Raw genomic sequence first — 12,192 nt, 5'->3', positions numbered from 1 at the left:
AGGTTCCTACAGTCATGACCAGCTTAGAAAACAGGTCCGAATCCCATGAGTGTCACTTCTTCCTAGGGTGATATCTCCTAGGGCACCTTCTCAGTGGGCTGGCTGGTGGTAGTGTGGGTCCAGCTCAGCTGTAGGCAAATACACAGGCAAATCCATTTCAGGGATTCACACACCAGGGCTCTTTTTTCTGTTCACAGGCTGTCTTCGACTGTGTGGTCACCTCCTTGAAAAATGTCTTCAACATACTAATTGTCTATAAGCTCTTCATGTTCATCTTTGCTGTCATCGCAGTTCAACTTTTCAAGGGCAAGTTCTTCTATTGCACAGACAGTTCCAAGGACACAGAGAAGGAGTGCATGTAAGCGCCACCAGCACATACCACTCACTTTCTGCTAGAGTGTGTTCTGCCAAGGTCCACACAACCCTTTACAGATAGGTCTTTTCTTTCCCCCTTTCTTAAATCCATTCCTCTTTTGGGAAAAAAGGCAAAATAAGAAGTTGCTACATTTTGAGTGAGTACCTCTTTTGTGTCAGACATGGAACATAGCATTTTGCATCAGGTTTTAATTTTGAATCTTTCTAATGACCTTTTGAGATAGGTTTTATTTGCACATTATAGGTGTGGAAGCCTAGGCACAGAAAGTTTAAAGAAGTTGCTCAAGGTTATACAGTGACTAGTGAAAGGATTAGGATTTAATCTTCCATGTCTGTTGGGCACCAAATCTCATTTTTATTCCATGATAATACACTGCCTTAATAAAATCCCCTCTTGCTTGCGTTTGAATGCTGATAATTACTACTGTACATTATCAAAGTCCCTAGAATTTCTTTGCTCTTCCATGAGCTATAGTGAAGAGGTTCTGGTTCACTTCTGCTCTGGTTTTAGAGGAAACTATGTAGATCACGAGAAAAACAAGATGGAGGTGAAAGGCCGAGAATGGAAGCGCCATGAATTCCACTATGACAACATCATCTGGGCCCTGCTGACCCTCTTCACCGTCTCCACAGGGGAAGGATGGCCTCAGTGAGTGATGGGTTTGGCTTGGCATGCTTGTCTGTGAGCTGGGCTAGGGCCATGTGTTTGCCTTGAGAAGTTGATTCGAGATAAACAAGGCTAACCCTTTGTTACTGTACCAAGGAAAGTAAGTGGTTATGAGTAGGTAAGACGGGCAGGAGAGAGGAAGAATGAAAATCCTGCAGGCAGGAATCAGGAGGGAGCTGACGAAGTCAGGGCAATATTTGAAACACAGTGTTTCAGCCCATGATCAAGGAGTTGAATAGAGCCATCTGATTCCTACAGAACGAATGAGTTTTGAACAGCTCTCCGCACCGTAGGAGAGTCCCTGAGGACTCTTTTAGACAGATTTATCCTCCGAGTTGGCCCTGGACATGAGGGTCAAGGGTTAAGGATGAGGTGGCAGAACCCAGAGATGCTTTCTGTGGTCATACGTCACATGTCAAAGACAACAGATTACAGTTTTTATGCTGCTCGTAGCTGCAGGCTTATTTTTTCAGAGACTTGGCGGTAACCAAGACACCACTTTCCGGTGGCAGCAAAATGCCAAAGGGAAATTCAGGAGTCTCTTGGTATTTTATGACAACCTCAACTATAAAGTAATGTCACTCTGGTGTTCAGGAGTTGGATGCGTGATGGCACCGGGGCTAGAAAGAGCAGTGGATTGGGGGTCCGCCAGCTTGGTTGTGGAGCCCCAAATTCACGGAGGATCCACCAAGTTTAAAAAGTCAGATAAGAAAATACAGTAGATGGCACATCTGCTAATGAAGCCTTGAGTCACAGCAGCTGCCAAGATCGCTGTCCACCATCTGTGCCCTCTCGTTCTGTCCCCAGAGTTTTGCAGCATTCTGTCGATGTGACAGAGGAAGACCGAGGCCCGAGCCGCAGCAACCGCATGGAGATGTCCATCTTTTACGTGGTCTACTTTGTGGTCTTTCCTTTCTTCTTCGTCAACATCTTTGTGGCTCTCATCATCATCACCTTCCAGGAGCAAGGGGACAAGATGATGGAGGAGTGCAGCCTGGAGAAGAATGAGGTGAGACGAGGGGTCTGCAGTGTAGGGCCGGGGGGCGCTCTGGAAAGGACTCTCAGACCAGCAGTGTTAGGAGGAAGACAGAATGCTCTCCATTTTGTTGTGAATTAGAGAGAGAATTGGGGGGAAATGCATTAGCCCGTCATTAAATAAATGTTTTTGGAGTATCTGCTCTGTTTAAAGCCCAGGTATGAGACACAGAACTGGGAGGGATGTAAGGTGTTTAAGATGCAGCCCCTGCGTTTATGTGGCACATCATCTGGAGGTGGGGGTGAAAGACATGTGCCAAAATTATAACGTTAACATGTCTGCTTCCCTTCCTGCATCCCTCAATGGTGTCTGTTTGCAGTAAGGGCAGGGAACCTGTCTAACTTATTACTGTTTTTGTAGTAACAAGTGTAGTTCTGACACATTGTCGGGTCCATTGTTTTTATCCTGGAACTGAACTAGAAATTGTTAGAGTCTATAAGAGAAATGCAAATAAAGTGCTATGAGAATGCACAGGGAGATAGATTTTTACTTCTGACTGTGAGCTCCCTGCCCAAATATCTAAGTCTTGTGCTGTGTAAAAGGACATTAATAATCATCAAGTCCTTACCGCATGGCACCAAACCCCTCTAGTTCTGCGTATTCATTTAAGGTGACATCTCGCCTGTAGCTCTGTCCAGATAATTTCTTTTGCTGCTTTTACCTCTGCTTGCCCAGCCCTAGCCTCTTCTCACACACTGTCCTCTTCTTCTAACCGTCTAACAGAGAGCTCACCAGTGTGCGAGGTTTAGGGAATCTGAGCTTGGCTAATCAGTGTGACTCTCCTGCAGAGGGCGTGCATCGACTTCGCCATCAGTGCCAAACCACTCACCCGCTACATGCCCCAGAACAGGCACACCTTCCAGTACCGCGTGTGGCACTTCGTGGTGTCTCCGTCCTTTGAGTACACCATCATGGCCATGATCGCCCTGAACACTGTCGTGCTCATGATGAAGGTGAGAAGGTGGCGGCTGGGAGGTACTCGGGCCGGCTGAGCCTCGGCAACTGTCCCCTCGCGAGACACTGAGAAAACACTCCAGCTTACCAGTCCGTTGCCTCCTTACCTACTTTTCTTTTTTTTTTTTGTGGTACGCGGGCCTCTCACTGCTGTGGCCTCTCCCGTTGCGGAGCACAGGCTCAGCGGCCATGGCTCACGGGCCCAGCCGCTCCGCGGCATGTGGGATCTTCCCGGACCGGGGCACGAACCCGCGTCCCTTGCATTGGCAGGCGGACTCTCAACCACTGCGCCACCAAGGAAGCCCTGTTACCTACTTTTCCATCGTGGAATTTCTCTTTCATCTTGTCTCCATCCACAGCCCAGCCTTTGGGTCTTTGGGGCAAAATGCAGTGAAATATATAGTAGCAGTCCAGGAACTCTGAAAGCAAAGGTTGGTGATGGCAATCAGACGCAGACAAGGGTGGAAATGTCAGGAGATGTAGATGATCATGGGGTTCTAAAAGAGTGTCGGAAGAGGTTTTTAATACTAAATGGTAAAGTAATTAACTCTAGGAAATGGTTCTGCCCTTCTCACCTTCAACTCTAGGAAGACTGGCCATTTTGCTAATAAGACCTGTGTTTTCCTCTGTTTTGTTTTGCTAGGACGTGTGCTTCTCCCCTCTAGCCCTAGACGACACCAGAATGTCCCCCAAGGGCAGGGACGCGAGATGGCCAGCCTCTCTCATGGACCCTCTCACCTTTAGGGGTTTGATTCTTTCCTCTTTTCTCTTCCCGGCAGTACTACTCTGCTCCCTGTACCTATGAACTGGCCCTGAAGTACCTGAATATCGCCTTCACCATGGTGTTCTCCCTGGAATGTGTCCTAAAGATCATCGCGTTTGGCTTCTTGGTATGTCATGGAATTTATCCCGGCATCATTCTTGTCTTCCCTTCTCTTTGGGTACATTGCCAGCCTTTGTTGGAAGGGAGGGCGGTCACCGCTATTCCAGAAAGGGTTCACACACCTGCCCACCCAATTGTGGGCTTGTTTCGACTGCTTAAAAAACTGCCATAGAGACAGGATGATGTGTGAGGGTGTTAGGAGAAACCCATCTAGCTATCAGCTCTGTTCTTGTCAAAGTCTGTCAGTTGTCAAGGGGGGACAATCATTGAGTCTTACTAGAACTTAGTAAGATTTATCTGTCAGGAAGAGCAAAACAAGGACTGGACAAATAAACCTGAGTGCTTATTTACTGGTGAAAGGTTTAAAATCTTATAACTCAAATGGGAAAATATCTGTCCCGCTTAGCCTCAAACATAGCAAATAATAGATTTTACCTAGTAATCCTCCTCCCTTTAGTTACCTGAAGAGTAATTTCTGCCACTCAAAATAAATGTTTAGCACTTAAGCTTCCAAAGGCTAATGGCCTTTAAAGTGTGTGTATGAGAGAGAGAAAGAGAGAGAGTGAGTAAGTGTGGGGTCGGGGGTTCAGTTTCTGGAATTGGTTTGGGGAGGGTTGGGTTGAGTTTTTCTGGCATGAGTCCTCCTTTCACTTCTCCTCCACTACTAATTATAGTTGTTTGGCAGATTTTCGCATCTGCCGTCAAGGGTGTTAAGCAAGCCTAGCCCTTCACTTCAGTGTCCTGTAAACAAAATAATCCTCTCTGCCACCCTTGGCTCAGTGTCTACAGTGAGATCAGTGGGCTGCAGGTAAACCCACCCGACAGCTGTTTCACACTTATTTTGTGTGTGAGCTACCATTTCAAATTATATGTATATGGCTTTCCCTGCAAGAAGAGAAACTCAGCTGATTATCTGAATATATGTTTGTCTGGTGGCAGCTTGAACAGGGACTCTGGCCTCGGCTTGATGGTTGTGAGTGTTGACGGTGGGGATTGCTTCTGGTTTCCTGGTGGTTCTTTGAAAAGTCATTGATTTGATGGTTTGGGGAGGAGAGTTGAAGGGAACCCATTGCAGGTGGCTGTATTGTTGGTTGTTTGACTCCCTTTTGAGTCTTGGAGAAATAAAGAAAAGTAAACTACCAGCAACAAAGATGCCATTATAATACAGTCTGGCCCTGGGCAGGAGGAGAAGGGGGTGGGGGAAGCCTGTGTAAAAACAGGGAAAGTTTTTCCCTGCATCTTGATTATTTGCGTGTCGGATTGACGTCGTCTGTGACTTAAGTCCCCAGTTCTGTGCCAAATTATGGTGAATGCCAAATACATGCTTACAGGCTTAACTAGATGATTTGGCCCCAAAGCCTGCCTCCTTCCCACCTTCACCCCCGTATTTTCATTCAAGGTCTAGAAGCATTCTCACACTATAAAAGGCACCACTAGTCCCGAATAAGTCTTTTCATTGATATAGTACTGTAGATTTTCAGAACGCCCTAATATATACTGTTTTGTCAGATCTTCTCAATGACTCTGAAATAGGCATGGCAGAAGCTGTCATTATCGTTGTTGTTGTTATTTTAGATGAGGAAATTGAAGGTCAGAAAAATTGTGTCGCTTTTTGAAGATTACAGAATAAAAGGCAGTAGAATTGGAAAGTGGAGTGGGAATAGAAAAGGAAGGAAGAGGAGAAAGAAAGAGGGAGAGAATTGACATACATTGGTTGTCTACTAAGTACCAAAAGCTTTATGTATTATCCATTTTAGCTTCATAAGAACTCTATTAGATGGCCATTATGGTTTTCTTCTTATACGGATGAGCTAGGGCTCAAGAAGATTCAGTACTTTGCACAAGGTAACTGAAAGGCAGAGCCAGTGTTCAGATCCTGGTCTCTCTGGCTTCAAAGCCCACACTTTGTCCACCGTAATCTACTAGTCTGTACTATGCTATGCTGTGCTCTACCATACTGTATTGTAAGACCTCCTCTACTGGAATCTAGGGCTTCTGTCCCCTGAGAGCTAGTTTTATATTCTAGCTCTCATATAGGGAATTAGGAAGCTCACCCGGGTTGGTAATAGGAGAGCACTGAAAATTGAGGAACTCAGAGACTCAACTTGACCCCACTCCTGAGGTGGTCATCCTTAACAGCAGTGAGTTTGTGAGTCTGTGTACTTAGTTTCTGTACATGCCTGGCAGGTGCCTGTGACTTTGGAATCAGACAGGCCTTTCTAAGCCTCAGTTTTCTCATTCATAAAAGGAGGATAACAGTAGCTGCCATATAGCCTTAGATACTGTGTGTGTGTCCCGTGAGGGAATATACCTAAGGTGGCTAGTCCTGAGTAGGTGCTCATAAACGTACCTTCTCTCTCCCCAGAACATTTCTCTCTTTATCGCGTATCTCTACCCATTCTTCTTGCTAGCCCTACCACTCAGTAATTTATGAGGTATTTATCACTACCTACTGACAGCATCCATGGGAGGAATAAATGAACTGAAAGAATGCCAAGGGAGGACCTGGCACAAAATCTGGCATGTGTAGCAAGGATTCATGAATGCCAGTTGTGGGGATGGAAGAGGGTGTATTTTGCAGTGCTCTGAGGGTCTCTTACGGGAAGTGCCACCCAAGGGCAAGTGGGTAACGTCTTGGAGTCCCAAGCGTTTTGTTTCTTTTAAGAAATATAGTCCAAGGTCTGTTTTCACCAGAGCGCTGGAGATGGGAGCAGAGCCCACTTTCTCTATTAAGCTTAACGTTGGCTGGCAGGTGCATTATCCAGGTCCTTTACTTCTCCGTGTCCTTTAACTCACTCATTCTGTTGCTGCTTCCTTGTATTTTATTTAGTTACACCTCCTCGAACGGTGTAATGGAGCAGGGAAACAGGGGAAAGATGAGTTTGTTCATCCTATTGCCAGTCAGCAGTTGGTGTGAAAAGGCTCAGTGGAGTTAGGAAGAGATTTTTGACACATCTTTGATCTTTAGTCACTTAGGACATCTCTCTGACTTTTATTGTTAGTTGAAAGTCAGAACTGTATATTTATAGGGTCACATGATGCTATATAAATAATAACTTACAAGTTACAGAAAACCTTGGAGTAATACTGTAAATAATTTTATTGTCTTGTAGGTGACAATTATGATCTTTCATTTTTGGACATCAAAATGTTCTAGGCCACAGATCTCTTTCTTACATATTTTTATGTAATAATACATGAAAAAATCTTACACTTTTTTTGATGTAGCTCTTTAGTGACAGCTTCAAAAACAAGGTCTCCAAATAGTGATGAAACTGCTTCCCAAATGAGAAACTCTCAAAGTAGCGAAGGAAAAACAGCATTTTTGGTTAGAAATAGGAAACTAAAGCGAAAGTTAGAATGAACTTGTCCTGGAATTGACAAGTTTTAATTCCAAGTGACAAAGTTATGTCATGAAAAATGCCTTTTTTCCATTTTCTCCCGTGTTTTCTTTTCCTTTTTTTCCCGGATGCTCCCGTGGCTGAATTCACTTGGCAGAACTATTTCCGAGATACCTGGAATATCTTTGACTTCATCACGGTGATCGGCAGTATCACAGAAATTATTCTGACAGACAGCAAGGTGAGTGGCTCCTTGGTCCTTCTCTTTAGGCTTGGCCCTGGGGTTGCATTAAAAAAAAATTCTCTGCACATTGTCCATTTTTAACTCCACAAGTCCAGTGTGCAGCCCCCTATTCACTTCCTCATTCCTGAGCTTTTGCCAGAAAACGGGAACATTGGATGGCGCTGGATCTCATGGAAGGCTTGGTCCCATTTGCATGACTCAGATAGCAGCCATCCAATGGGGGTGAATGGGATAGAGGGCCCAGGAGAGGCCGAGTGTGCACAGTGTCCTGCCAGATTCTTTGGGAGACACAAAAGAGGCACAGGGTCTTCGCCCTCAGAGTTGTTAGACCTGAACTGTTTCCCTGAAATGGTTCACCCTAAGGAAGACTTGGAGAGCTCATCACAAGTCTTTGAATATTGGAGGGCCATCATGTGCAAGAGAGATTGTTAGGTCTGCCCTCTGGCATCCAAGTGCAGAGTTAGGACTACTTAGAGAAGACTGGGGAGGCCAGTTTTGTCAGTTGTATGTGGGGCATCCATCTGTGGTACTTCCATGCCTGCCTTCTGGGAATAGAGGGCAGGCCTGGGGAGGCTCCGAGAGATGGTCCCCACTGGCCCATCAGCTGAAAATGGGGTTAAAAACAAAAGACAGCATCCATGTTCCATCCTATGATCTGAATGAGAGATAAATACACAAATACCAGTGCTTAGATGTTCTAAATGACCATAATGTCACTAATGATATGTTTCCTTTTGATCCACCAGCTGGTGAACACCAGTGGCTTCAATATGAGCTTTCTGAAGCTCTTCCGAGCCGCCCGCCTCATCAAGCTTCTGCGTCAAGGCTACACCATCCGTATTTTACTTTGGACCTTCGTGCAGTCCTTTAAGGTAAAGGGCGCAAGCTCCTCCCCTCTGAGGGTTGCAGCGGCCCTGTCACATCAGACAGCACACCAGGCAACGCAGCATGAGTCCACACGTCCCCTCGCCTCTGGGGATGGGCGTTTGTCAGAAGCATTAGATAAACACAGCAGTTCTTAGTTACAACACAACTTGGCCAGGCAGCGGTTAGCGTAGGACTGGCTAGAATCTCATGCTAAAAAATCACCCCAACTTTGTAACTCAGTTACCTTCTCTGTCCACTGAGGCAGGGGGCTCGTTTTATGAGGTGTGCTCCCTCCCGAGGTATTTCAGTATGCCCTGGGCAATCCCATCCACGGACAGAGCCAGCCACCTGTAGTCACGTATCCTCTGCATTTTTCAGGGATTCGTCCGTGGCTTTATTTCACAGAACGGTTTTTCAAAGGACTCCTTGAGTTGTGTTTTATAACAAGATGATTCATACCAGTCCCACCCGTGTCGTCATTAGTGTATTTCCTGAACCACTGAATATATGCCATGCTAATAGTTACCTCTGCATCGCACAAACCCATAGGGTACCTGAGCAAGATTAATATGGTGAGCTTCTTTTGAACGATCTCATGGAGCCATACAGAGATGTATATGTAATAAACAAGTTAAAAATTGATACCTGAGATCCACTTTAATGGCAGAGGTTTCCAGTAAAAGAAGTTTTCCAAACATATTTCAATATCTTCAAGCTCTAGCAAATATGATTAGTTGGTTTTTCAGCTTTGGGGGACATCAGTGCTGCTCAAAAGCCTACTATTTTCCTCCTATAAAAAAAAGAATCTTTCAATGAATGTACTTTAAGAATATGGTTGATGAAATTGATTCAAAGATGAAAAATCATGAATTTATTGAATTGCCTTCTTTATTTTACTTGTTTGTACATTTTAACTACAAATTGAACTAAAGAAAGCTTGTCAGTGAATTCACGGTTTCTTGTCACTTGAAAGGGACTTCGTGCCACACCATCGTTACTGATTTACTTCTTCAGCAAAGTCCTGGGGATCTGAGATGTGAGGCCAGTTGTAAGGACGCTCAGGGTCCCACAAGCAACCTTGACATTTTTATTGGATTCAGATAATTGTTTGGTGCTATGACTCCCAGAGAGGTGTCACCTCAATGAAAACTATTTCTCCAAAGCTCAGTGACAGAGGAGAAATTGAAAACCTTAGCAAGAATTTACCATTTGAGTCTCGGGTGGATCTGGATTTAGAATTTGAAACACAAGATGGTCTTAAAAGCTTTTTATAGAGGCCTGTGCAACAAGTTACAGTTGTTAGTGAGTCTCTTAAGAAATATGTGTCAGCCTGTCATATTCTCATGATCACTGATTCTCTGTAAAAGTGTATACTATCGAGGGCAAAGAAAAGCATGTCAAAAATTGATGACCAAATGGTTGGCTTATTCCAGTGAATAGAGAGAGAACAGTGAAGACAGCTGGATCTGCCTCCAGGTGACACTGTGATGGATGGTGCAGTCATGGAACACAGTGTAGAAGTTGTTTTCTTGAAGCTGGTTTAACAAAGGCTGCCTCTGTGCATACACGGCAGAAAGTAACACTGTGTAAACGGCGTTGCCCCTGCCTCTACCTTCCCCAGCCCCACCCTGAGCATCACCCAGTTCTCCATCACTGACCCCTACTCAGTTCTTCTCTCTTCCTTATTTTGTGTTGGAATTTACAACATGACAAGAAGAGAGATCAGGATGACTCTTTGGTCCTGTCCTCAAAGCTGGGAGAGAAACCTGCCTCCCTACTCTTTCCTTTCAGCAGACGGTGTCTTCACATGCCCCCTCGGGATGTAGTCGCTCCTCACAGATCTTGAGAATCAGCACTCCACTGGAGAAGGGGTTCTCCCACCAACTCTCTATTGCATTTTTATTTATTTATTTATTTATTTATTTATTTTTGGCTCGGGTCTTCGTTGCTGCGCAGGCTTTTCTCTAGTTGCGGTGAGCGGGGGCTACTGTTCGTTGCGATGCGCGGGCTTCTCATTGTCATGGCTTATCTTGTTGCGGAGCACAGGCTCTAGGCGCACAGGCTTCAGTAGTTGTGGCACGTGGGCTCGGTAATTGTGGCTTGCGGGCTCTGGAGCGCAGGCTCAGTAGTTGTGGCGCACGGGCTTAGTTGCTCTGCGGCATGTGGGATCTTCCCACATGCCAGGGCTTGAACCCGTGTCCCCTGCATTGTCAAGCAGATTCTTTACCACTGCGCCCCAGGGAAACCGCTCTATTGCATTTTTTTTGTGTGTGGTACGCGGGCCTCTCACTGTTGTGGCCTCTCCCGTTGTGGAGCACAGGCTCCGGACGCACAGGCTCAGCGGCCATGGCTCACGGGTCCAGCCGCTCCGCGGCATGTGGGATCTTCCCGGACCGGAGCACGAACCCGCGTCCCCTGCATCGGCAGGCGGACTCTCAACCACTGTGCCACCAGGGAAGCGCTATTGCGTTTTAATGTTATTCTTTATTCAAGTTGTAAAAGTCTCCCAGGGCTCTTCATTTAGTTAGCTCTGTTGATAAGCTCTGCCTGGTTCATGCAGTCTGAAAGCCTTCAATTGCCCTCCGGGGAGTTGTGCTGTACACACTCGAGAGAGGGTGGAGACTCGGAGTTGCACGAACTGCCAGGGAGGCTTCCTGGGTGGTAAAGAAGAGGGGCTTCCGTGTCAGCACTGAGATCAGCCCAGAACTATAATGCCCACCCTGGCCTCCAAACCAGACTGCCCTATGTCTCCATCCTCCCCCAGCCACCAGGGGCAGTTCCCGGCCTTCTGTCTCTTGCACTCGCCCTTTCACCCCCATCAGTAAAGTGTTGTCACCCCAGAGTGGCAGTTAGCTGGCACAGGATGGGATTTTGTGCCATGTGGCTTCATGGCAGGGTTTTGTGATGGCTCACGCTTTGAAAGCCTTTTTGGAATTTTGCGTGACACAGAATGAAAGGTCAGGACGCTTAAGCCTTGGAAAAAGATGTTTCAGCAGAGCTTGAAGGAGCCTGCTAGGAACTGACCGGCAACTGAGACCCCAGCCATTTCATTTTGCTTCCAAATGCTCCGTTATGGACCTCACATTGAGCGAGGGTTGGGAAGGGTAATACAGGGGTTTGGGAGCCAAAGCTAGATGCTTGCTGTGTAATTTGCATCACAACTGCCCAGGTTATTAATATTCTGCATACAGAGTGGGATGAATCCCACTCCCAAGAAGTTTTCCCAGCTCTCCCTTGGATATATGGGCCACACACCTGTGGGTCAGGGAATATTCTTGACAGAGGGGAAATTACAAGCCCCTCTGGGGCCACCAGCTTACATATCTGTCAGAGGATATGGACATCTGCAAAAGTATGGAATCCCAAAATAGAACATCCCGGGTGAACAGAGAGCCCCAGCCCTGTGTTTTAAGTCAGTCTCAGGACAAGAGTTCCTGTCTGCCCGTGCTGCAGGTTGTTGACCCTGGAACTGCCTGCCTTTAAATTCATGGTCGTGTCTCTGCTTTCTTTCCAGGCCCTCCCCTACGTCTGCCTTCTGATTGCCATGCTTTTCTTCATCTATGCCATCATTGGGATGCAGGTGAGAGGGTGCATCAGGGCTCTGGTGGGGGGACAGTTGTTGCCCAGGTTGCCTCTGGCTTTCTAGCCTGAGCCTACAGGATTGAGGTCCTTTCAAGAATCCCTTCTTGCCCTGAGGCTCGCTCCCAAGATCTTGTTGCAATATGACCTTGGGAATTCACATGTGCAGGGTTCCCCACTCGGGTTGCCCAGATGGTCAGGATGGTCTGATACAGGGGCTTCCTCGGGGTTGTCAGGTCATGGTGC

The 12,192-nt window shown here is 46.3% G+C and overlaps 1 protein-coding gene across 1 annotated transcript in view; it reads left to right on the top strand.

Annotated features, from left to right (window-relative positions):
• The window catches only part of CACNA1E (calcium voltage-gated channel subunit alpha1 E), a 367,243-nt gene that overhangs the window by 320,960 nt on the left and 34,091 nt on the right, over positions 1 to 12,192 (top strand). The window contains exons 28-35 of the mRNA XM_029227981.1: positions 198 to 358; positions 887 to 1,024; positions 1,850 to 2,051; positions 2,867 to 3,031; positions 3,812 to 3,922; positions 7,414 to 7,497; positions 8,247 to 8,372; positions 11,882 to 11,947. Coding sequence (XP_029083814.1) covers positions 198 to 358; positions 887 to 1,024; positions 1,850 to 2,051; positions 2,867 to 3,031; positions 3,812 to 3,922; positions 7,414 to 7,497; positions 8,247 to 8,372; positions 11,882 to 11,947 — 1,053 coding nt within the window. The remainder of the gene's footprint in view (positions 1 to 197; positions 359 to 886; positions 1,025 to 1,849; positions 2,052 to 2,866; positions 3,032 to 3,811; positions 3,923 to 7,413; positions 7,498 to 8,246; positions 8,373 to 11,881; positions 11,948 to 12,192) is intronic.

Source organism: Monodon monoceros, unplaced genomic scaffold (genome assembly GCF_005190385.1).
Source record: "Monodon monoceros isolate NGI ecotype Baffin Bay Population unplaced genomic scaffold, NGI_Narwhal_1 Super_Scaffold_18, whole genome shotgun sequence".
NCBI classification, from domain to species: domain Eukaryota; kingdom Metazoa; phylum Chordata; class Mammalia; order Artiodactyla; family Monodontidae; genus Monodon; species Monodon monoceros.
Note: the sequence above shows the minus strand (reverse complement) of the source record. Positions and strands in the feature narration are given on the sequence as shown.